Source organism: Marmota flaviventris, chromosome X (assembly GCF_047511675.1).
Source record: "Marmota flaviventris isolate mMarFla1 chromosome X, mMarFla1.hap1, whole genome shotgun sequence".
In the NCBI taxonomy this organism is placed as follows: domain Eukaryota; kingdom Metazoa; phylum Chordata; class Mammalia; order Rodentia; family Sciuridae; genus Marmota; species Marmota flaviventris.
The window spans coordinates 41,270,725-41,297,152 of record NC_092518.1 but is presented as its reverse complement, the minus strand read 5'-3'; the positions used below and the strand labels follow the sequence as shown (position 1 = coordinate 41,297,152).

The 26,428-nt window shown below is 37.8% G+C and overlaps 1 protein-coding gene across 1 annotated transcript in view; it reads left to right on the top strand.

Moving 5' to 3' along the window:
• The window catches only part of LOC139703288 (G2/mitotic-specific cyclin-B3-like), a 47,948-nt gene extending 22,296 nt beyond the window's left edge, over window positions 1-25,652 (top strand). The window contains exons 5-12 of the mRNA XM_071606524.1: window positions 1,512-4,518; window positions 5,772-5,867; window positions 7,242-7,334; window positions 18,271-18,408; window positions 20,770-20,925; window positions 21,677-21,826; window positions 24,973-25,103; window positions 25,332-25,652. Of these exons, the coding sequence (XP_071462625.1) occupies window positions 1,512-4,518; window positions 5,772-5,867; window positions 7,242-7,334; window positions 18,271-18,408; window positions 20,770-20,925; window positions 21,677-21,826; window positions 24,973-25,103; window positions 25,332-25,401 (3,841 nt within the window). The 3' untranslated portion in view covers window positions 25,402-25,652. The remainder of the gene's footprint in view (window positions 1-1,511; window positions 4,519-5,771; window positions 5,868-7,241; window positions 7,335-18,270; window positions 18,409-20,769; window positions 20,926-21,676; window positions 21,827-24,972; window positions 25,104-25,331) is intronic.
• Window positions 25,653-26,428: the final 776 nt, after the last annotated feature.

The window sequence follows — 26,428 nt, the reverse complement described above, 5'->3', positions numbered from 1 at the left end:
AGGGTATCTTCATGAAGAACTGGTATTAATTCTTTAAATATTTTATAGAATTCACCATTGAATTCCTGGAGTTTTCTTTGAGGATAGGTTTTTGATTATTATTCAGTGTTTTTACTTATTACAGGTCTATTCAGATTTTTAAATTTCTTCCTTAATAGGATTTGGTAGTTTGCATCTTCCTAGGAATTTGTCCATTTCATCTAAATTATCTCACTTATTGGCATGAAATTATTTATATCATTTCTGTAAGTGTTTTAAGCATATTAATTTGTCAGATAGTCACAACAAGTCTATGAGGGGGACATTATTATGATCCCCATTTTATAGGTGGAAAAACTGAAATACAGAGAGTTAAACTTGCCCAGTGTAACCCAGGTCATAAGTGGAGGAGCCAGGATTTGAATTCAGGCAATCTGTTTCCAATAAGCATGGATGTTCCTATCATAGCTAGACTATTTGAATATTGCCTCTAAAAGTTCTCATTAGGAAGGACCTGGAACCTGTCTTGTCTGGTAAAACTTTTGAGGCAATTTTATTTAAATTGCTCAATTAATTTTTACAATACAGTGTTTTTAAATTACATTTCTGGAGTTCTATAGCTATTACCACTATCTGATTTTGTATTTTATTACCATCAAAAATACCCCAACCCTATTAAGAGTCCCTTTCCTTTTCCAGTCCCCCTCTCCAACTCCTCCTGATCCCAGCCTCAGTAACCATTAATCTACTTTCTGTTATTGATATATATTTATGGATGTATTTATTCTGAATATTTCATATAAGTGGAGTTATATGAGATTTAATCTTTAGAGGCAGATATTCCCCCTGCTCAGAGATTTTATTTACCTTTAATTATCACTCTTTTTTATTCTGATTTCTAGTCTTCCAGTGATTTGGTCACACTAGGTTAGGCACTCTAATTGGTCATAAAATGCTATTCAGAACAAAGCTTTGCACTGACACATGTGACAAATTTCTATTTTGGTCTCTTTTTATTACTTTCATTGGGAAAGTGTCTTTTGAATAACCCAAGGTGAAGGGAATGTGATTAGATCCCACCAAAATTAATTACAACCCTGCCTCTCTCATTAGCCTCCAAACAATATTAATTTGAGCCTGTGTTTTACCAGATGTTCGGTGCTAATAGACAAAGACAAATAATTGCAGCTGGTGAGGAAGACTGATACATAAGCAGATAACTCATACAATGTGATAAGTATTATAACAAAAGTCGTTGTATAAAATAAAAGTAATAAATCATATGAGAGACAGCATAAAATGGATTTCAGGGGGAAATTGTAAAAAAGTGTAGGGACCTAGGCATAGAAACTATATAGTATGCTGCTTACTTGATTTAATATGGTTCCCATTATTTTTTACCCTCTACTTTGTCTCTCGGGATTGAAGCCCTTTCTTCTTCCAGACCTTAATTCATGTAGCAACAAAATGAGATGGTAGGTGAGGACTGCAAGAACTATATTCTTCTTACTCAGACATTGTTTGCTTTGCAGGTATAAGTTGGAAATCTCACCAGTAACAGCTTCTACCACCTCAGTGCCAAATATTATGGAGAAAACACTCATTGTAGACATATCCTCCAACTTCAAAACACCAGCTACCGAAGAGGCATCCCTCATCAATAAGTCATTAGTTTTAAAAGAGGAAACAACTACTGAGGAGACAAACATCAACAAGATGTCAATGAAGAAGTGCAGAAATCATGAGGAGATGCCTCTATTAAAGCAGTCACTATCCTTGCAGGAGCAGACTGACAGTGATGATGAGTTTGTTATAGAGACAGTGACTTTGGGGAAGAAGCATAAAGTTGAAGAGACTGCCATCAGTGAGAAGACATTATCCTTAAAGAAGAAGACATGCACACATCAGGGGAAGAAGTCTTATTGGGAGGAGTTGTGGACTTCCCAGGACAACAATGATGATGACAAAGTTTTTGATATGGAGCCAGTAAGTTTTTGGAAGAAACCTAAAACTGAGAAGTCATCTCCCACTAAGAAGCAATTAACCCTAAAGAAGCAGCAGCATGCCACAAAGGGGAGGATCTCCAATGTGATGAAGCCACTAGTTTTGCAGAAGGTCACCTCTGAAGAGAAGTCACTCTCTAAGGAGCCACTGTCCTTTAAGAGAAAGTCTGCTTCTGAGAAGGTGTCTGTTTTTTGGAAGTCATCTACACTGCAAGAAAAGCCTGCCACCGAACGAGAGGTGTCCATCTCGAAGACATCATTGACCTTGTGGGAGAAGATAGACTTGGAAGAAGAGTCCTTCTTCAAGGAGTCATCAACTTTTAAGGAGAAGCCTACCACTGAGGAGACTTTTTCAAACAGGAAATGCATTACTCAAGGGAAGATATCATATTCGAAGAAACCATTAGTACTGCAGAAGGTCACCTCTGGAGAGAAGTCACTCATCACAAAGCCATCGCCCTTTAGAAAGATGCCTACCACTGAACAGGAGTCTCTCTCCTGGGAGTCATCTACGCTGCAGGAGAAGCACACGACTCAAGAGGTGGTGGGATTCTTGAAGAAGCCACGGGCATTGCAGGAGAATAGGAACCATGAAGATAAATCTTTTATGGAGCTAGTTTCTTATAAGAAGAAGCATATTATTAAGCAGACAACATACACAAAGAAGCCATCACCTTTGAATAAGAAGTTTAATACTCAGGGGGTGATCTCCTGCTTGAAGCCTCAGACAGTAACCTTGGGGAGGAAGTCACTCACTAAGGAGCCATTGACTCCCCAAAAGTCTCCCACTAAGGAGGAATCACTTCTTGAGGAAGCTGTGGGTTTTCCAAAGGAACATACCATTGAGAAAGCAACCCTTTCCAAAAATCCTTTGTCTTTAAAGAAGCAGCAGCCCACCACTCAAGGGACAGTGTCCCACATGAAGAAGCCACTAGTATTGCAAATGGTTACTTCTGAAGAGAAGTCTCTGGTTAAGGAGCTATTGTCCTTTAAAGAAGAAAATGTGTCTTTAGAGAAAAAAAAGGGTACCACTTACTCAGTGCCCTTCTGGAAAGAACTGTCAGACTGGCAGGATATAATTGATAAAGAAAGTAATTCCTTCTATGTGAAGCCAGTGTCACTTAGGAAGAAGCCTACAACTGAAGAGACAGTCCTTTCTAAGATACCATTGTCTTTAAAAAAGAAGGAAACCACTCATGGGAAGGTGTTCCTGGTAAAGAATCCATTGGTCTTGCAGAAGACCACATCTGAAAAGTCATCACTCTATAAGAAGCTGTTGCCTTTAAAGAAGAAGCCTACAACTGAAGAGAAGTTCTCCCAGGAGCCATCTTCACTGAAAAAGAAGCATACCACTCAGCAGGAAGTGTCCCTCTTAAAACAACCATCATTCTTTCAGGAGATCACCACTGAAGAAAAATCAGATAGTAAGGATCCAGCAACTTTGAAGGAGAAGCTTATCACTGAGAAGAAATTCCTCTTTCAGGAGCCACATTCTTTGCATTTTAAGCCTACCAATGAAGATGAGTCCCTTTTTCAGAAAGCTTTGGTTTTGCAAGAGAAGACCAGTACCAAAGAAGACTCCCCAGAGAAGCTGTTGGCTTTGCAGGAAAAAAGCATCAGTGAAGAGAAGTCCCTTTTCAATAAGCTCTCCAATTTGGAGAAAGAGCCCTCCACTGAGGAAGTACCAAGCATAGAGGGGCAATTATCTTTAATGAAGCTTGATGCTCAGGGGCAGTTGGCTTTGCATGAGAACATTACTAGTGATGAGAAGTTCATTATTAATCAGCCAATGATCTTGCAGGAGTTTCTGAACATAGAGAAAGAGATCCTCTTGGAGGAGCCCTTGGTCATACAGGAGAATCCCAGCATTGAGAAGGAGACTGTACTCAAGAAGCCATTGATCTTGCCGAGGAATTCCACCATTAAGAAGCAGAATACCATGGACACAGGAGCTCACTTCAAGGAAGCTTTGGCTTTCCACGAGAAACCCAGCATCGAGGAGCAACAGAAACCCACAGTTGGTGGGGGAGGCCTTTTCATGGAACCATTGGCCTTGCAGGAGAATCCCAGTGCTGAGATGGAGGCTACCCTGAAAGAGCTCTGGGCCTTGCAGGAGAAGCTCAACATTCAGAAGGTGACCATACCTGAAGAGACATTAGTCATTCAGGAGAAGTCCAATCTGGAGAAAGAGCCATTAACCATGCAGGAGAAAACTACCACAAAGGAGATATTCCTTTTCAAGGAGATATTAGACTGGGATGAGAAACCCATCACTGGGAAGGAGTTCTCCTTTAAAGATCCTTTGGCTTTGGAAGAAAATCCTACTCACAAGGAAGACACTTTTTCCAAAACATTCTTGACCCTTGATATTAAGAACGACCCGTGTGTATCTAGCACTACCCTTGAATCCAGTACAGACAAATCCAGTGCTGCCAACATGTGCAATGCACAGTACAGTACCACCAGCCAGTCCAGTGAATGTGAACCTGATTCCAAAGGACCTTTTTCATCTCAGAGTGAGAGCATAGAAAAGGAGGTATTTATCTTTCTTCTTAAATTCGATGATGTGTTCTCTGTATTTTTGTAGCTCCTAGAAAAGAGATTTTTGTTGAATTTGCTGCTGGGGAGATTGAAACAGAGCCTTGCATATGCAAAGAATGTGTTCTGCAAGGAGCTATACCCATAGCCCCAAAGAGGTTTCTTCTTATTTGCTTTCCTAAGGAATTGAACTGTATGTAGTAATTTATAGGAGCACCTTCTACTTTGGGAGAGGGGGATATTTTGGGAGTTTACTTCTAGTTTTATTTAATGATAGGTGATGCAGAATCACCTTATTTTTCATAGCTTGAAGTTACTAGGCTCTTTGATATTTTTCTTTTGTTGCTGGCCTTATAGCTAGAATATTTTGTTTTGTACCAGGGATTGAACACAGGGGCACTTAACAACTGAGCCATATTCCCAGCCCTTTATACATATATATTTTAAATTTAAGACAGGGTTTCAACAAGTTGCTCAGGACCTCGTTAAATTGTTGAGGCTGGCTTTGAACTCATAATTCTCCTGCCTCAGTCTCCAAGCTACTGGGATTACAGGCATGTGCCACCATGGCCTTGTAGAATATCTTGACTTCTGATTGTCATAGTGATAGACCTAGGCAATCAGAAAGTATTTAAATCCAAAAGCATCTGGAATATTGTCCTATATATTTGGACTTTGCAATAGTGTTTAGCCAATTTCATTCAGGAAATTACCTTTCTTAGTAATTTTAATCAGCATTACAGTGGACTTCAGTCAAATATGAGCAGAATTCACAGGGACATATCCCAAGGAAGGTGGTCTCCATGTTGTAAAGTAGAAGAATGAAGCGATGAGATTTAGCATCCAGTAGGAGAAATAACCCTCATATGGGCAAAACATTCTGGGAAAATATGTAGAAGGAAGGAAAAGGCTACTAAGAATAATTGGCCATAAAAGGAACTTAAGAAGGCAGGTGATATAGCTAAAATAATAAAATAAGATGCCTTTATTAGAGAATTGAGTATTCTTGTAAAAAGCATACCTTGTTCCTAGGGCATGATATTCGTATATTAGGCATTTCTGGATCACTGGACAGTATGAGTATTAGGGGGCCAAGAGGTTCTCTGTTATAGCCCAGGATACATGAGGCTTGAGGAACTTAGCATAAGAAGTCAGTGGGGAGAAAGGAGTCATCCTTGATGTGTATGAGCTAAGATTTTCTTGGACTTTCTCTTCTTCTTCCAATATATCCTTTTGGTGATTTCTAAATAGATGACCATACCAGAAGATATTGACAAGGACCACAGCGATCCATGTTTCAATTCAATATATGCCAAGGATATCTTCAGTTACTTGAAAAAGAGAGAGGTATGTAGGTATCTGGGGGTGGGCAATGATTTCTAGTCCTCATTTCCTCCTTTAGCCTACAAGTTGACAGGGAAGGGAATAATAATGATGAAAACAACAATAATAGCAAGTAGTATCTATTGGTAGCTTACTATGAGTTGGAAACTGTGTTTAGAGATTTATAGACATTATCTTGTTTAATTCTCCCATTAATTTCATGATAGATGGTATTACTATCTCCCTTTTACATTTAGAGGAAACTGCCCAGAGTCTTACTATTAGCTTGTAGTAGAGCTGGGACAGGGACTAAAGTCTGATTACCTTGAAGACCATAATCATGCTGTTCTAGGTATGAAGGAGATATTCTCAGACACAAAATTGATCAAGTAGTTTATTTCTGGGTAGTTGCTTTTAGAAATCTCCTTCTTCTGTGTATGTTTCTGGCATTGAATTTAAGAATACAACTTTTTTTTGGTTTGTTTAGATCACAGCTTTTTGTAGCTCTCTAATCTGGTGCAGTTTTCTTTTTCTTTTGAAATCTGCCAGTCTCCTTTACTACTAATATTTATCAATTCCAGATTTCTTCTGTCTCTCTCAAGGGACTGGACAAGATCAAGATTATTAACCACCTAGAATTTTTAGTAGGTGAATATCTTATCTTCTCTATAGGTAGAGAACAATTAATTATCTGACTTCAGAATCCATGCTTTTTCTAATATATCTCATACTCCTTGAATCATGAGGGGGGTTATATCCAGATAAACCCATCATGAATTGAAGCATCCTAGCTGAGACATACAGATCTCTATGGAGTATAGATTATTTCCCCTGGTGACCATCATCAAATTGAAATTTATTAAGTTAACCACTGGTAGTCAGGAACTATCTATACCTTAGGGAAAGTAAGAGACAATTTTGCTTTTCTAAACATGTGAACCTTGGCTCAGAAGTATCAGTTTCACTTGGAATCTTGAATCTTGTTATAAATGCAGAAACTTAGCCCCACCCCAGACCTTCTAAATCAGAATCTGAAGTTCTTCCAGATCCTCAAGTAGTGCATATATAAAATTTTGAGACATACTGTTCTACGTAGCATGGTATTATGATTTAGACTGGCTTGCAAAAAGGGACAGACTCTTTTTAGCATTCATCTATAGCCACAGGTGGAATAATAGTCCTTATTCATCCTGGATTACTCAATACTTTTTCTAACACTTTAATAAGTGTCCATTTTCCAAGCATAACTGGAACTTATCTAGAAAAAAATTATTTTGAGCTGCCCCTATCTGATACCAGTCGAAAATAATGAGTTAGAACTGGTGAGAGAGAAGTTAATTGAGTTATAATTTGGAACTAAAATGAGAGTTTATAACATTTCTTTCTCATTGATACTAGGAAAACTTCATACTTATTAAATACATGGACAAACAGACTGACATCAACAGTGATATGAGGGCCATTCTTGTCGACTGGTTGGTGGAGGTACAGGTAAGCCTGAAAACTGCTGCCTTAAGGAGCTTCTGTCTCTTTCTTTGGTTATTCGTTCCACAGTACCAGCCAAAACATGGTAAAATTTTACTGGATCCCCAGAGCTGAAGAAACTATAATTCCTGCTCTAAAGGAGCTTATGATTTAGGGGGGCAAGATAAAATATGCAGACACATAAGTATAATACAAAGTAGAATATACTAAGTACTCTAAGTATGTTATAAATAAAATACTGTGAGAACCTATTATGAGGAGAGACTTTCTAAAAGAGACAGTGATGATATGTTGGTTCTATCATTCTCAAAGTCTTATAAAAGTGTATCTAGTGATTTGAATTTGGGGTCATTGAAAAAGTCTTCCAAGTTTGAGTGGAATGGGTGATAGAGAGGGCAATATGGCAACAGACATGATAGGCAGATGTCTGTTGAGGGATTGAGGAAATTCCACTATGGATACTTTATTATTTTATACTAAGGAAGGAGAGCCCAGAATACTACCTGGCACATAGTAGGGAGTCAATAAATATTTGTCAAATGTATGGAATGAATTGCTATAAAATTTGCAAGGAAATATAAGGCATAGTCAGTATATTCTGAGCACAGTTTTACTATATAATTGAGAAGAAAAAGTAGTAGAGTTTTCTAAGCTTGATTAAGTGCCAGAAAAGTGATTTAGGCTCGCTTTGGTGTGGCAAACAAGGGAAATGTGGTAGATACAGTATATTTTGACATCAACAAAGCATGAAAATGTCTCTCCTCTTATGGACATTACTAGTAAATTAGTTTAAGAGTAGAAATTGAGTAGATCTTAAGTAGATGAAATAGAACCCCAAAGTTTCTGATCATTACCAAGTTAGAAATTTCTAGTGAATTGCCATTGGACTCTGAAATTTAAAGAGGCCTTTTCTATTGTTATTGCATTTTTTTATTTTGAGAAACGGTCTTGCTGAGTTGTTTAGGGCCTCCCTACGTTGCTGAGGCTGGGTTTGGACTTGTGATCCTCCTGCCTCAGCCTCCTGTGCTGCTGGGATTATAGGTGTGCACCACTGTACCTGGCAGGTTTCATTCTTTCTGTGGGTGAATTATATTCCATGGTGTATACGTACTGCACTTTCTTTATTCATTTATCTCTTGATGGACACTTAACTTTCCATTTCTTGGCTATTGTTAATAGTGCTGTAATAAACATGGGAATGCAGACTGCTCTTTGAAATGCTGATTTCATTTCTTTTGGAATGAGATTTTATTTTATTTTCTATTTTTAGTTTTTGGAGGAATCCCCATACAGTTTTCCATAGTAGCTGTACTAATTTACATTCCTTCCAGTGGTGTGCAAGGATTCTTTTTCTTCCCTTCATCACCAACACTTGTTATCTTTAATTTTTTTTATAACAACCATTCTTACTAGAGTGAAGTGATGTCTCATTGTGGTTTTGATTTGCATTTCCCTTATAATTACTGATGTTGAACATTTTGTCATGCACCTGTTGGTCATTTGTATGTCTTTGAGAAATGTCTATTTAGATCTATTGTCCATTTTTAATGTTTTTTTCTTATTGAGATTTGAAGCTCTTTATATATTTTGAATATTAACCTCTTGTCAGATTTATCGTTTGCAAATATTTTGTTCATTCTGTTGGTTATCTCTTCACTGTTCATTGTTTCCTTTGATGTATAGAAGCTTTTTAATTTGATGTAATCCCATTTGCCTGTTTTTTAATGCTTCCATTTTCTGTGCTTTGGGGATCTCGACCAAAAAAATACTTGCCTATTCCAATGTCTCATATTTTATATGTTGATTTTGTATTGTACAACTTTGCTGAATTCATTTATTTGTTTTAATTATGGGTTTGGTTTGCTCTTGTTTTTCAAGTTCCTTGAGGTGCAATGATAAGTTTTTTAATATATTTTTTTAGTTGTTGATAGACCTTTATTTTATTTATTTATATGCGGTGCTGAGAATCGAACCCAGTGCCTCACATACACCAGGCAAGTGTGTACTACTGAGCCAGAGCCACAGCCCCTAGGTATAATGATAAGTTTGAGATCTTTCTTCTTTCCTTCATTTTTTTCTTCTTTTTTGTTTTCATACTGGGGGTTGAACCCAGGGGTGCTTAACCACTGCCACTGAGCCACATCCCCAGCCCTATTTTGTATTTTATTTAGAGACAGGGACTCAATGAGTTGCTTAGTGCCTCTCAGTTGCTGAGGCTGGCTTTGAACTCACAATCCTCCTGTATCAGTCTCCAGAGCAGCTGGGGTTACAGGCATGCACCACTGTGCCCGATTCCTCAACCATTTTTGTATTGAAGTCTCTCTTTCACTTTAAGTCTACTAATATTATCTTGTATATTGTTCCAATATTTGGGTGCATATATATTTAGAATTTTTTTATCAATCATTATATAATAGCCTCTAGTCTCTTTTTTACTGTTTTTCATTTAAAGTCTATTTTATTTGAAGGAAGAATGGGCACTTATACTCTCTTTTTTATTCCATTTTGCATGGAATATTTTATTCCTTACTTTTTACTTTCATTCTATGTGTTTCCTTAGGGGTGAAGTGAGTTTCTTGTAAGCAACATATAGGTGGGTCTTGCTTTTTTTTAAACTCTTTTCAGTCACTGTGTCTTTTCATTGGAGAATTCAATCCATTTAAATTTGATGTGATTGTTGATAGATAAGGTCTTAATTTCAGCCATTATGTAACTTATTTTCTAATTTTGTGTAGTTCCTTTTTTCTCCTCCTCTTAACAGTCTTCCTTGGTGCTTAAGTGAATTACTCTAGTACTATGTTTTGATTCCTTGCTTATTATTTTTAGTTTGTCTATTATAGATTTTTGCTTTATGCTTACCACGAGGCTTAAAAACCCATCTTTTGATCATAACAAGCTATTGTGAAATAATATTTGTTTAACATGATCATAAAGAACAGAAACAAAAGCAGAAAATATGTTAATAAGAAAACTCTACAGTTGTGTTTCATTCCTCCCCATATTTTGAAAATTTGATTTTCCATTTTATATTTTTCTATGTTGCCTATCTCTTAACATATATTAAGGTAGCTATTATTTTTAATTGTTTCTTAATATTAAAGATATGAATGGTTTACATATTTTATATATATATATATATATATATATTCTGAAATTTTTTGCATATTTACTCTTACCTGTGAGTTTTATACCTTCCTGTGTATTTTAGTTTGATGCACAGATGTATTGGCATTTTAAGAAAATTGTAGTAGTAGATGGACAGAATGCCTTTATTTTATTTGTTTTATTTTTATATGGTGCTAAGGATCAAACCCAGTGCCTCACACATGCTAGGCAAGTGCTCTGCCACTGAGCTACTGCCTCAGCCCTGTATTGGCATTTTAAGTAATCAATTCTATATCAGTTCTTTTCCTTTTTGGTTTAGAAAGGTCTTTTTCAGTTCAAAATTACATAAATATTTCTCTGAATTTTTTCTAGAACATTTATAATTTCATCTTCACTTTAAACCCTTAGTCTGGAATTTATTTTGGTTTTATGTCAGCCTCTAAATACATATACCCAGTGATTATCCATTTATCCTAACCCCATTTATTGGTTTCATTGTGCACTGCTTTGAAATGCTATCTTTAGCCTATATGCTTGAGTTTATTTATGGTATTTCCAATTCCATTCTGTTGCTCTGATTGCCTGTTCTAACACCAGTAATATATTGTTTTTATTATTATGGCTCTGTAATACATTTTATTGCCTCTTTACTTTTCTTTTACAAAATATCCCTTGTTGTTCTTTATATAGTATTTCTTTCAGGTAGAATACTTTTGTCAAGTTTTCAAAAATAGTCCACTGGGATTAATTCAGGGAAAATTCACATATTTACAATACTGAAATTTCCAAGCCAATTATGCCATATCTGTTTAGTTATTAGATCTTTTTTTTTACCATTTTAATTTAAAAAATCATCTTAATATTGGTCCTACTGACTTAAAAATGTTTTTTCTGGGTATTGAACATTTTTAGAATGTTATGAATATCATCCTTTTTTCTTTTAAATGTATTGCTTGTATATTAAGAAAGCAATTAATATTTTTTTATATTTATTGTGTGCTCATCCACTTTGCTGAATTTAGTAATAATTTATTTAATTTACTCTTATACCTTATTTGGAATTTCTGCATCTCTATTCATAAATAAGATTCTTTTGTAAGTTTTTGGTGAAGGGTACTATCACTTCTAAACTGTGTTTAGTGCTTTTTTTTTATTAAAATAATATTTATTGTTTTTTAGTTTTCGGTGGACAAACATCTTTGTTTGTATGTGGTGCTGAGGATCGAACCCGGGCCGCACGCATGCCAGGCGAGCGCGCTACCGCTTGAGCCACATCCCCAGCCCGTGTTTAGTGCTTTAGCAAGTTAATACAATTAGGGAAAAGTTCCCATAATATTAATTTAATGCAAGAGTTATATTTTCCTTGAAGAGCTTGCCTATGATCTCACTAATTCATGGTACCATTTATGTGTGTGATTCTTTGAGAATTTTTTCTGATAACATCAATGATTATTGGCCTACTCTCCTAGACTCATTTTTGTAGGTTTTCTTTTCTTAAACTATCTATTTCAAGGATATTTTCACAGTTATCATAGATTATTCATGGCATTCTTGCATAATCCTTGAAATGATTGTTTTTCACATTCATAATGAATGTGCTATGTTATCCTTCTCCCAGGTGCTGTGTACAATGTACGTTGTGTCTTTTCCTTAGAAGAGATTTTTTTCCAGTCCTCTAGTCATTTTCAGAAAACAATTTCGGGGAAAAATATATAACTTTTTCTGGTTTTTAAGTTCATCATCAATATTATTTTTTTCTTATGAAATTGTATTTCATTTCCCTAGCTTCTTAAATTAAATACTTAGTCTATTTTAGTTATTTCTGACTTTGCTACACATTTTCTTCTACATATGGTTCTAACTTACCCCATTAGTTTTTTTTTTTGGTGGTGCTGGGATTGAGCTCAGGATCCTTATGCATGTGAGGCAAGCACTTTACCAACTGAGCTGTATCCCCAGCCCTTACCCCATTAGTTTTGAAAGATAACCTGTTTTGATTTTTCTCAATTATCTGAAATTATAGTTTTTATTTAATTTTTGACCCAGGTTTAGTTTCTGTTGTCATTGTTTTCTTTTTTTTTTTTTTTTTTTGTGGTGCTAGGGATTGAACCCAGGGCCTTATGTATGCGAGGCAAGCACTCTACCAACTGAGCTATATCTCCAACCTGTCATTGTTTTCTTTAAACCACTGCTTACCTTTTTGTTTCAAATACTTTCCTTTTCTTTATTTTGTTTGGTTTACTATCAGTGTCTAGATTTGTTATATTGTGCATAAACAATGTGACCCAAATTATAATTTCTGCTTTTTAAAAGCTAATGAGGTTTTCTTCAGATATAACAAGTTTTTTTATGAATAACTCACTGAAGAACTGTATTTTCCATAGGGTACAGAGGCCTAATAATTATATAATTTATATGCCAATTTATGTTTTTCTTAATATACTGAAGTCTGAGAACATTGTGATAATTACCCACAATTGTTATTTTCTTAATTTCTACTGGCATTCACTCAACTCTTTCATACCACCTTAGCTTCCCTGCCTCTTACATTTTTTAAAAGTGCACAATTAATATATGTTTATAATATGTATATGGATATGTATTCGTGTATATTTTTGTATGTATGCATAAAATCAACCACCCTTTCCTCCTATGTAAAGGAACATCATACAAGTTCAATTTAACAGTTTACTTGATCATGAAAATGTTCCTAGAACATTCTAGACCAAAGGTGTTCAGACCACTACATAAGCAGGTTATACCTATAGCTGGAGACAAGTAAGTGACATACACAAGCAGCCTGATTGACTGCACTTGCATTTGCTTTATGTGGTCATGTTTTGTCAGTTTTCAATCTCAGATTGGCTGGAAGTTCAGCCTCTGTGATTGGCTAAGACTCAGTTGCTTAGTTACAGGGATATACTCTTGTTTAGGTTACCACCTGCTTGCATATCAAGCTAGGTTGTAATTCACAAAAGCATGCTTTAGGCCAAAATTATCCCTCAAATACAGAGGCTAGTTTAGGCCAAATTTATTTTGCTTCAACACTCCTTTTCTTACTCTCTGGGGATAATAATATAAACATTTAGAGTGTATCCATCCAGTTCATTTTTTGTGTGTCTTATCATAAAGTTTTAACTGTCCTTTCTTTAAAAATCTTAAATTATATGAGTAATATATTAATACATACGTATATACTCATGTATGACCTTATAGAGATATAGCTTTTTAAATCGGTATGTATTTCACAATATTTTTGTTATATGAATAGATCATGCTGTATTCATTGATCTGCAACTTGCTGTTTTAATAATAAATCTTAGTAGTCTTTCAATATAAGTGTAGTTACACTACATTCTCTTAAGCTGCTTTATAATTCTCTTAAATGGCTATGATCTTTATTTAAGCAACCCCTTTGATAGAATTTATTAATTTCCCCTCGAGCAAGATGAAATAATTTGCACATTTTAGTTCATTTCTTTATCTGCTTTTTAAAATAAGCTAGACTTTTAAATACAAATCATCAATGTTTAATACATTATGTTCCCTATGAATAATTATTTTGACATTTCTAGATGTGGGCCTTTTTTCTCTTATTTTTTTCTGTTATATTGTAAGTTCTTTTAACCTAAAGGTCCAGTCTTTCTTTGCCCAAGAAAGAAATTTGTATCTACACTTTCTTTGATAATTTTACCCTTCTACTTTTTCTCTCATTTTTTCTTTTTCTATTTTTTTTTTTTTTTTTACAAACTTTGTGCCTGTGGCTGACTTTCAATAGTTAGCAGAGTGGGAGCTGCTTTGCCACCTATGAAATCTTGACCCAGAAGCAGGTTGTCTATAAGTGGTTTACCACCATATTCCCTAGGAACATGGCTCACGTAAACACACGCAGGGCCCACTGCCCCAGGCTAACTGAACCTCCGTTGGTCCTACCCTGTACTTTGTTTTTTTAAAAAATATTTTTATTTGTAGATACACACAATACCTTTCTTTTATTTATTTATTTTTATGTGGTGCTAAGGATCAAACCTAGTGCCTCACATGTGCTAGGCAAGCGCTCTAACACTGAGCTACAGTCCTAGCCCTGTTGCTCTGTATTTTGCCTGGAAGAATTCTGATCTTTGCCCTTCCTTTTGAAGAGAGCATAGGAGATAGTTTGTATGTATCTCCAGGATCTATTCTCTATGTCTCTGAAGTTTTCATTTATTATCTTTTATCTCTCAGTTTCAAGAGAATTTCTTAAAGTAGTCTTTGGAATGTTGATTTGTTTTTTTGGCATTATCTAACATCCTGTTTACTGTTACAAATTTTTTTAAAACTAAGTAACCATGTTATATCATAAACCAGTCTTTTAAAAAAATTTAGTTGTAAATGGACACAATACCTTTATTTTACTTATTTATGTTTTATGTGGTGCTGAGGATCAAACCCCATGCCTCACACGTGCTAGGCGAATGCTCTACCACTGAGTCACAATACCAGCACCATAAACTATAGTCTTCCTTGGTCCCAGAATTTCTATTTTCATAGGTTCAGGGTCCTTTCAGATCTTGTTAAGAATATTACTTTTTAAAATTTCATTCTGTTCTTGAGAATGAAAAGGTTTTTTAGGTAGATGCTTGCTGATTCCTAAAAATGTTTCTCTTTTTAAAATTACTTGTTCCTTTTCATATGTCTGGTTGATGTTTTTCTGTTTATTCCTCTTTATAGAAGAAGTTCTTTGAGTTTTGGAATTTGAGATGGATTTTGACCAATTTGTCTTCTAGTTCATGACATAGTGTATCTTTTATTACTAGTTTTGATTTATCTATTGCTTCCTTTTCATTTTCTCTTACCTATTTCCACTAAGAATAATAGTTATTTATTGAGAATTGGAAGAGTACTCTAGCCAGAGGCTGTTGTAAAGTGAGGGAGAGAATATTAGTACTGTGTTGAAGGGCTTCTTGTCACATTTGTTGGAGCTGCTTGAAATTACCTAGAATATCACCCCTTCTTCTCTAACCAGCACAAAGACTTTCATTTGGAACCTGACACTGAGGGAACAGAAAACCATATAATGTAAAGAATAAAGGAAGTCAAGTTGCTTGGTCTTGAATGGGGAAGATTTATGGGAGTTATGATAACCGTCTTCAATAGCTGAAGAGCTGTCACAAGAAGGATTAGACTTCTTTCACATAGTTTCAAGTGGTAGAATAACATTAGAAAGATATTGCCTAACATTCAAGAAGAGGTATTACTATAATGGACACAGCTAATTTAAACTTTTTTGATACAGGGGATTGAACCCAAGGGTGCTTGACCATTGAGCCACATCCTCATGTTTTATTTTGAGACAGGGTCTTGCTTAAGTTGCTCAGGGCCTTGCTAAATTCCTGATGCTGGCACTGAACTCACAATCCCTCTGCCTCAGCTTCCTGAGCTGCAGAGATTACAGGAATGCACCACCACAACCAGCAAAGTTAAATACTTATTGTCTCTAAATTTTGACCATTCATTCAGATATTACCCACACACTTAGATGCTACCATCTGATACCCACATGTATATATGGGCAGCTAAGGGCCTATGTAAGGGACTAGAAGGAATTTATGTAAATAATGGCTGTGTTTGTTCACAAGCATTATCCTCAGATGACTGCTGCTTTCCATTCCTACCCTCTTTTATCTTTATTTTTTATAATTACCTGAACCTTGATTTCTTGATATTTATGGTGATAGTCATTATCTTTCATCTACATAAACTCTTCCCATCCTTTTCTTCCCATCTTATTTCTTTGGGCAGTGTGGTAGACAGAATAAAATATTCATGTCCTAATCCCCAGAACCTGTGAATACATTACCTTACACAGTAAAGTTGAATTAAAATCACTAATGAACGGAATTTAAGAAAGGGGAAATATTGCCTGTAGCTGTGGCGCACACTTGTAATCCCAACAACTTGGGAGGCTGAGGCAAGAGGATCTAAGTTCAAAACCAGCCTCAGCAAAAGTGAGGCCCTAAGCGACTCAGTGAGACCTTCTGTCTAAATAAAATACAAAATAGGGCTGGGGATGTGGCTCAGTGGTCGAGTGCCCCCAAACAACAACGACAACAACAACAAAAACAAAATAGACTCAAGAAAGAGGAATTATCCTGGGTTGTCTGAGTGAGTGGGTCCATTGTAATCACAAAAGTCCTTAAATGTGGGAGAGGGAAGTGGATTGTGATTTAATGTGAGACTTAGCTGATTTTGAATGAGGAAGGAGCCATAAACCAAGGAATATGGGCTTCCTCTAGATGCTAGAAAAAGCAAGACGATGGATTCTGTAGTAGAACCTCCAGAAAGGAACACATACCTGCTGACACCTTGAATTTTAGTTCAAGAGGACCTATTTTGGACTTCTGACATTCAGATCCCTAATATAATGAATTTGTGTTGTTTAAGTTATTGAGTTGTTGGCAATTTAATTACAGCAGTAATAGGAAACCAATACAGATTTCTGAGAAAATTCAAAGCCATATTCATGGAACAGTTTAGAACTGCTTCTTGGTATTTCCATGATCATAACTTACTATGTGTATTGCTGAATTGTTGTATTCAGCCATTTTCTGATAATCATTTGCTTATGTAATATATACATCCATTTCTCCAATGCTTCTCATTCGCCTGCTTTTTGGTCATCTGGGTTCCTGGCCACAAGATTAGCCTGTACAAAAGAAGGCCCAAGGAAGTGAAGCTTACAGGGAGGGTGATTTCACTTAAGATAAGGGAGAATTTTCTGTTAAAACCATTCAAAGAGGGATTAGTCTGTATTTGAAGATTTGGAAGGCAGGAACTGAATAGCTATCTTGTGGAGATGTTGGGAGGGGGCTATTAGTTAGGTGTTATGCTAGGAAAGATTTTTGTTGTTCTTGAATCCTTGGAACCTGGGAGTTATGGAGAAGAAGTATCACTGATGGTTGGTGGGCCCTCTGTGTACAGTTGTGTAAATTGTGTTTATACAAGGGCTTTAGCCAAGGCAAAAGCAGCCAGTGAAATTGAATTCATACTGCTTGCCAAGCCATGCATTCTGGCTATAGGGCTGCTGTGTACCTTTGCTGATTCATATAAAGATATTATGTAATTGATTTCTATCTGAAGGGCTTTATTTGCCCAAAGAAGCCACCTCTTTTTTTTCTTCTAATTTCCACAAAGGTACTGCATGGGCCAGCATACATTCTGAGACTGGGGTTATAGGAGAAGATTTCTTGGAGTTGGTGAAGGAAAGATAATGATAACTAAGAAAAAGAAAGGAAGGGGAGTTATACTGCTAATGATTTAATTTCACTCTGGCTCCCCGTATCTCTTAGTTCTCTTCCAAATTGTGCTATTGATACTTGCTCCCAATCAATATATTCTAATAGCATAGCTAGTTGAGAAAAGAAACTAATAATAAATCAGTTAATAGACTCTGTATTTCAACTAAATAAACGTGATCTCTTCATGTAGTTTACAAGTTGGTAACAAATGCGGAAAGCAAGAACCTCAGTATCAGAGATCAAAGAGAGAGAGAGAGTGTATATCCACTCAAGGTGCCCCCAGAGAAGGCAAAACAGCTTATCTCTCTCTCTCTCTCTCTCTGGCTTGAAAGACTATTTACCTATTCAAATATGTGAGGGCAGATAATACCGGGGTCCTTAAAGGCATGGGAGATTTATGCAGGTACCTTACTGAAGTAGTTTTCTGCATTCCTAGCACAGTCCCAACTGGCCAGGACTATCCATGATGTTACAGATAGTCCAGGAATCTAGATCAGTATGGAGATTTTTATGGATCTGTAAGATGTGTTGATTCTTGTCCTGTTTGTGTATTCCTCCAGATGACCTTTGAGATTTGTCATGAGACCTTGTACTTGGCAGTAAAGCTGGTGGATCACTACCTGATGAAGGTAGTATGCCAGAAAGACAAGCTACAACTCCTTGGTTCAACTGCCTTTCTGACTGCAGCAAAATTTGAGGTGAGCATGAGTCCCTAAGAGAGAACTAATCTGATTTCTACCTAAAATAGTGAATGAACACGTATGTGTAGTTAGGCATGCATACATACATATGTACACAAACTTATGCATACACTTGTGTGCGTGTATCTATCCATGTGTTCCCAATTACATACTTGCATACAAATAATTTTTCCCATCAATTTTTTATCTGTCTTCCTAAAGCAGGAAAACTGATGCTTATTGGCTATGGTGCTCTATTGGTTTCCTGGAATCAGCAAGGTTCTTCCATTTCCTCTTTGAAGATGTTATGTATGCATGTGCCTAATTAAATGGGTGGTTCTTTTTAAAACTTCTTTCTGGTCCATGATTCTCTGCTTTCCAGCCTTTTCTGTTCTTCCAACTCTATCCCCATCTACTAGAGTCTTGATCTGCATATAGAACAAAATTTTTCCAAACCAGGATGCTTGGAGCTATTTAAGAGAAAATGGCTTGATATAGAAGGTAGTGAGTCTAAATGCTCCAAGTAAAGTAGTCATTTTTGAAGTTGCACTGAAGTGAGTTTCTGGTCTTTGTGTGTGTGTGTGTGTGTGTGTGTGTGTGAGAGAGAGAGAGAGAGAGAGAGAGAGAGAGAGAGAGACTGACTGACTGACTGTAATCCTCCTAGCTACATCTCTGATGCTTTCTCCTTTCCTGGGTGCCAACTGAACTTGTTTAACTTGTTTAACTGTTATTTCTCCTTTATTTATGCTAGCAGTCATCTTAATTATATAATACCTTAAGGTTTGGCAGCAGAGAGGAAGTAACTTTTATTAAGAAATTCAAAGAACTTTAGAAATATGGATTTGTTTTTATGCTGGCTCCCTTACTCCCTCCCCAGTTCCTACTTCCTATCAGAATCCTCACTACTTCCCTTTCTACCTGCTCCCTCCCTTCTCTATCTCTTCCCCTCCTACTTTGGTCATGCCCCCTCCTTTCCTGCTTACCCCAAGAGATACCTTACACCTTAGCTTCTGTTTGGGCCTTGGCTAAAAGAAAAAGGGATGGTAGTGGAATAAAAGGGGTACTTCCTGGCACAGACCTTCAGAGTTGCTCTGAGAGCCACCAGATTCTGTTTGATTTGAGTTCCTCCACAGAAAAACAAAACCAGAGAGCTGAGAGGAGAGAGGCCTATTTACAAAAGTGTATTACCACCAGAAGGAAGATAGGACCTTTTGGGGTGGATTTTTACAGTGCCAGAAGCACCATCACAAGGCATAGGGACTGAGAGCAGTGATCTACTGTCCTGATGAGTGAGAACCAGGCATAGGAAATCTAAGGCCTTGTCAGGGTAAGGGAGGGAAGGAGGCCACAGAAAGGGGAGATAGAGGTGAGGAGAATGTACTGGATGAAGCTGGACAAAGGGGCTAAGGATTAGAAGAACTACTGTCCTGGGTGCTCCCTATTATCCCCTATCCTCTGGAGCCTGAACTTGATCATAGGAAGATCAGGAGGAGGCAGAAAGGCTCTTAACTCTTTTTCTTACCAGGCAGTTACTGCCTACCCCAGCCTTCTTCCTACAACTCTCGCTCTCTTTGTCTCTCTTTCCTCTTCTTCCCTCCCTCCCTCCCTCCCCTTCCCTGTTTGCAGATCACAGATTGGACCAATCCTATAGTATTAGAGAAAAGGAAGCTAAGACCCAGAGAGTGGAAGTGACTTGTTCAGGTTCTCACACTGCTGCTTTCTTTCTTCTCTCATCATCCCATCTCCACAGGTCTCCTCACAAAAGTCCTTTTGTACTTTTCAATTCTGTGAGGAAAAGATATCCCTCCTCCATAGCACTTAGTAGGGACTCTCTGTCCTGGCCACCAGAGGATGGGTGTTCTTGGCTCTAAGATTTGCTAAGAGGTGCCCCTCCCTTTCCCGTTTCTCCTCTTTTCCTCCTCTGCTCTCCCTTCCTCTTTGTTGGCCAGGGCCCAAATGAAGCTAAGGTGTAGGGTATCTCTGAGGGTAAGCAGGAAAGGGGCATGACCAGAGAAGGAGGGGAAGTGAGAGAGAAGGGAGGAGAGGGAAGGGAGCAAGAAGAGAAGGAGGTAGTAAGAACTCTGCCAGGAGACAGGAACTGGGAAGGGAGTGAGGGAGCCAGCATTGTGCTGTGTGATTTTTGTAGCAATCCATAGTTATAAAGTTCTTTGAACTCCTTAATGAAAGTTGCTACTTCTCTGCTCCCAAACCCTAAGGTTTCATAAAACTAATAAATTCGAATAAACAAAATTTAAAAAGACTAACATGAAGGATAGGTTGCCTCCTACCCTTCACCCTTCTTCCCCTTTGCCTTCATTTATAAGCAGAGAGGAGAGGGATATCTGTCTGGTTGTGACTGACTGTCCTCTCCACCCACAGGAACCCAGCCCTCCTTGTGTAGATGACTTCCTGTACATCTGTGATGATATTTACAAGCGAGATGAACTGCATGCCATGGAAATCAGTATCCTGCAAGCCCTCAACTTTGACATCAACATTCCCATTGCTTATCATTTTCTGCGCAGATATGCTAGGGTAAGAGGGAGGAGGAACATCTTTGTTCCTCCACTTCTGGGTTATAGCCACTCTATAAGCAGAGTGGCTGGCTGACAACTTCTTGGCTTAAAGTTTGGTAATCTTTATGAGGGAGTTGGGGTGGGGGGCAAGTTGCAGATTAACCCAATGTACCTATAAGATTTGAAATGAGGATAGAATCAGGGGATTTGATCAGAAAGGGACACCTGAGACATTTTGGGGGAATGTGGGCAATGTTTTCTTTCTTGAGTTTTGGTTACAGAGGAGGCCATTTTATAATTATTCATTGTATCCTACAAGTGTGTGTTCTGCACTTTTATCTCTGTGTTATAGATTATTGGGTTTTTTTCAAATAAAAAAAGGGAAGGGGCTATTTGGGAGAGTGGGACATCTTCTAGGGTAGAACCAGGTGCATAGTTGTAGTTGTGAGACTGACTCTTTGGAGGATGACTCCCACAGAAAGGGGAGGAGGGAGAACCCACAATTGATAATTTCATTTAAAATCCTAAAGGTAGCAAATTGCACTGCCAATTTCAGAATTTCCCTGTAAAAAGTCTGCTTTTGCAGACACAGACTGCTGGCCCTGTGCTTTTGTAAGTGTACAACTTTAGGGTGAGCCATGATGGCAGGAGAGATACATTGCTCAAGCAGAAAGCTATTTGGACTGGGGATAGGATAACTGGAAAGGAGGTCTTCCACCTGGTACTGTTTTCTGAATTGATTGTTGAACCAGTCTTCTTGCTGTCTTTAGTGTGTCCATGCCAGCATGAAGACACTGACCTTGTCTCGCTTCATCTGTGAGATGACCCTGCAGGAATATGACTATGTCCAAGAGAGAGCTTCCAAACTAGCAGCTGGCTCCTTCCTCCTGGCCCTCTACATGAAGAAGCTTGAACACTGTGTAAATATTTGTGATGGGGGTTGGGGGTAGGGGGGAGTGAAAATTAGGGCTGTGGGAAACTCTTGGTGACAAAGCTGCCATGTATCCATAGTTTTGATTTATTTCATACCTGTACAACCTAGGGACATGGGTTTTGAAATACTTGTTTCCTTTTTCTTAGTCATAGTACCCCTTATTACAAAGAAAGCTTCCTTAAAATTCTGGTATTACAAAACAGAGTAATGAGAAGTTATTCAGGTTGTCGTAGGGGTTGGGGTGGGCCCACTTCTTATCCCTGACCCTATTCCAACCCTGTTCTTTGCAGTCCCCTCAGCAAAGCTGGCCCCTGAGGGAATTTGTTAGAATAGGACTTGAAAAGCCCTGGCCCAGAGAATATAGAGTAGTGAAAGTAACTGTGTGTATAACAGGGTACTCAGAGGCATATCAGCAGTGTGGTCTTCAAAAGAGGAAGGCCCTCAAAGCCATCTACCCCCATACAAGTAAAACTCATAATTGATGCTTTTTCAATATTATAAAATGTTGTAGATAAAGACAGCTTTAGAGAGCTTTAAATTCTTACTGCTGTGTTACATGCAATTCATAGAGAGATTATGCTTACAAATAAAGCACCCACTGTCAGTTCAGTCACCTCTAAGTCCCTCTTATGTAGAAATCCTGAGCCACGACTGATGGGGAAACTTCTGAGTGCTGAGAAAGAACTGCACAACAATTGTGTAATCCCAGATAAGTCATAATGAAATGGGGGACATTTTGGGAGGACAGAGAATGTATTTAATAAAGTGATCATGATGAAAAATAATAAGCAATAATAATGTCTAGCAGGGGGTTAAAAATCTAAATCTACTATATAATCAGCATGGGTATTAGCCATAGCTCTGGAACTGTGGTCCTGGAGGCCCCTGTTGAGCCAGACTTTGATCCATGGATCCTGCTGAAGTTCATAGTTCTTAAAGGGGGCAATTGAGGGGTTTCAGGGTAGCAAACTGTGTACCAACTAGGCTAGAAATATTTTGGTGTTTTCATACTTGGTGGCTAAACCAATGAGCATCAGCTGAGGACTACAATCTTCATAATCCTGTTTTATATACACTGCCTCTCCTACAGAAAAGGAATGCAGTACAGAACAGGTGACTTTTGAGTTGTGTCTTGAAAGATGAGTGGAAACTTGTGATAGGAGACATTCAAGGTGGAGGGAGAAATAATGGAAAAAATGTGAAGGTGCTAAGGAAGGAGTGTGATATGCTTAGGTCTGAATAAGACATCCTCTGTGAATACAGCAAAGGGTGTGTTAAAAGGGAATGGTGAAAGGTGAGACCAGAATGGTAGGTTGGTAAGTTGTGGTCATAAATGCCATGCTCAGGGAACCCACTTGACGTGTGTGTGTGTAGTACTGGGTATTGAACCCTGGACCTTGGGCATGATAAGCAAATGCACTACCACTGAGCTATATCTCCAGCCTAAGAGACCCAATTCTTATTAAGGCATTGAAGGATTTTTTAGGGAAATAACATACTCTTGTTTGTGTGTTTTGGAAACAATCCTTGTATGGCAGTATAGAAGGAATACTAGTGAGGGAGACTATAAAGGTGGGAATACCAGTGAGTAGGGTGTTGTAATAGTCAAGGGGAAGAATCCAGGGCCTGAACTGACAGTGGCAGTGGCACTATGTAATTTTTAAAAATATTTTTTAGTTGTAGATGGACACAAAACCTTTATTTTTTAATTTATTTTTATGTGCTGAGGATTGAACACAGTGCTTCATATGTGCCAGGCAAGTGCTGTGCCACTGAGCCACAACCCAAGTCCAACTTTCTAATCTTATTTAACATGCCCAAATATTGTGTTAGTCCCTTGATTGGCACCTTTCGTGATTACCTTTTGTCTGTGGCAGTGGTTTCCAGATAGTACTCAGGGGACTCCTGGGTTTCTAGCAGAAGTATCTAAGGGACCATGTAAATGGTAAAGGGTTCTAAATTGATAGGTTTCTTAACCCCACCCTGACTTCCTGGTAACCCCAAATATGGGCTTCCAGGTAAGCTATTTGTGGAACAAAGGAGTTCATGTCAAATACTTGAAGATATTTTTAGAAAACCACCAGCTTACAGATAAATCCTCTTCCTTTCTCTGCCTGTTGAGCTCTTGCTTGACTTTCAGCATGCACTGCAGATGTGCCCTCCTCTGTGAAGTTTTCTGTGACTCTCTGAGTTGGAGTTCATGGGTTCTGCTGCTCTGTTCCTCCAGTGTCCTGTACTCACTTCCATCATAGCACTTAGCATACATTTTGCAACTCTCTGTTTGCATGTTTGTCTCTTTCTCTAAACTAAACTCATCAAGGGAGATGGGTCCCTTATTCATCTTGGTATTACCAGCATCTTACATGGGGCTTGATAATATTAATCCTAGCTAGCATTATATGGGCATCTCCTATGTGTTAGACTCTATTTTCTCTCTCTCTCCCTCACTCCCTTTCCCTCTCCCTCCCCCTCCTTTCTTCCTTCCCTCCCTCTTTGTGTTTACACATTCATTTAATCCTGTAATAAAAGTACTATAAAAATCTCCATTTGACAGACTGAGAAACTGAGCCATGATGAAGTTAAAGAACTCTCTAGGCCATGCTGTTAATGGAGCTGGAATTTAAACAGGTACTGTCTCCAGTACCTTTGCTCTTAAACATTGCCATATTGCTTTGGCCAGAGGATTCTTAAAGTCAAGTGAGAAAATGAATATATGGAATGACAGTTATTAGAGCCAGAGATGAGAAACAATGTTATGTTCCTGTTGGCTGGTGGGTTGGGAGTCAGATTTTGTTTGGGGTTTTACTTGGCCATTGGCTCTGGGCCTCATAGTAAATTACAAAATCAGTCTTATTCCTTATGACTTTGGAGGTTTTCAGCTTATGTGAATGCCTGTGACCAGGGCTAACATCTAAGAGGTACATGTAAATATGGCCATCCTAGAACTTTGTGTATGAAAACTTTTCTTCTAGATAGTACCCTATAATTATTGGTTGGTGACTGTACTGTATAAATCTTTGAATATTATTCCTGCCTAAATGATAGATGGAGAGTTTGGATTTAGGGTAGGAGGGATGGAGGAAGGTTATGCTTCTTGTGGTAAAAGTCAACTGTTCGTGCTTCTTCTTCTAGATTCCTATCTTGGAGTATTACAGTGGCTACAAGTCCTCTGAGCTCCACCCCCTGGTTAGGCGGCTGAACTTCATGCTGACTTTCAGTTCTTACAATAGGCTCAAGACTGTGTATTCCAAGTATTCTCACCAGTAAGTAACTGATATTGGGCTCGTGTTCATTCATGGGGACACATTAAAATGCCAGGCCCAGACTAGTCTCACTTAAAAGAAAAAAGAATTCAGACACATTTCATATTCCTTTCTACTCTATGGTTAAAAAGTAAGAGAAAACTAAGGGCCTTAAGTCCTATTTGTTCCATGGAGTCTGTTTGGCTTTGACCTATTTTACACTGAGCAGACCCACTCTTCCTTTTGCAGGATCTTCTTTGAAGTCGCCAAAATTCCACCCTTGGACACGTCGAAGCTGGAGGAGATTTTGGGCTCTTAATTATGAGGCTGAGGGGTCTGGCACTCTGGCAGTAGCCACAAGGGCTAAGAAAGCATGAAAAGAAAATAGGCTGTATTTATTCTGTGCTTGAATTTGTCTTTTGGTTACTTTTCTTCATTCTTTACTTCTCTTTGTTCGTCTTTTTCCAAACTGATAATGTTGTAAAAATTTAAGTTGTTTTTATGAAAGAGAAGAAATTATTGTTATATTTAACAAGAAACTTAATAAAAAATTAATGGTTGTTGTTCAAATGGCTTACCTCCCTTCTTCTCTCAGAAGCTCCATGCAGAGCCCAAGACATTTTCTTTCCTGCCTAGTAAAGGCTGTGTCTCAGCATCTAGCTTAATCAGTTTCTTCCTCTCTTAGAAGGTTTTCTCCTCATGTGAAAAGGAATTGTGAACTGATGGGATGGGTGTATAGGAAGGAAGAAACTGGGGAGTGGTGCCCACATGAATGAGAAAGTCCCTTATCCCCCAGGCAGACCTCAATATTCAGAGCTGGGGCAGCCGATAGTGCAGGCTAATAGCCTTTGGTCCCAATCTCAAATTCCTTGCTTTATTTGCTGCTTTTTTTTTTTTTTTAGAGAGAGAGAGAGAGAGAATTTTTTTAATATTTATTTTTTAGTTTTTGGTGGACACAGCATCTTTATTTTACTTTTATGTGGTGCTGAGGATCAAACTCAGCGCCCCACGCATGCTAAGTGAGCACGCTACCGCTTGAGCCACATCCCCAGCCCAATATTTGCTGCTTCTTAAATGATGAAAAGGTAGGGATAAGACTTTTAACCCAAATATAGCCCTATTTTCATAGTAAGGTAGCTCTTCAGAGTGTAAACATGAAAAGATACTGCTTGAAGTGGTACATTGAAATCTTTTGTTTTAAATATTTTTTTCTTAGTTGTTAATAGACCTTGATTTTATTTATTTTATGTGCAATGCTGAGAATAGAACCCAGTGCCCCACACAGGTCAGGCAAGTGCACTACCACTGAGCTCTAACCCCAGCCCCCATTGAAATCTTTTTTGACT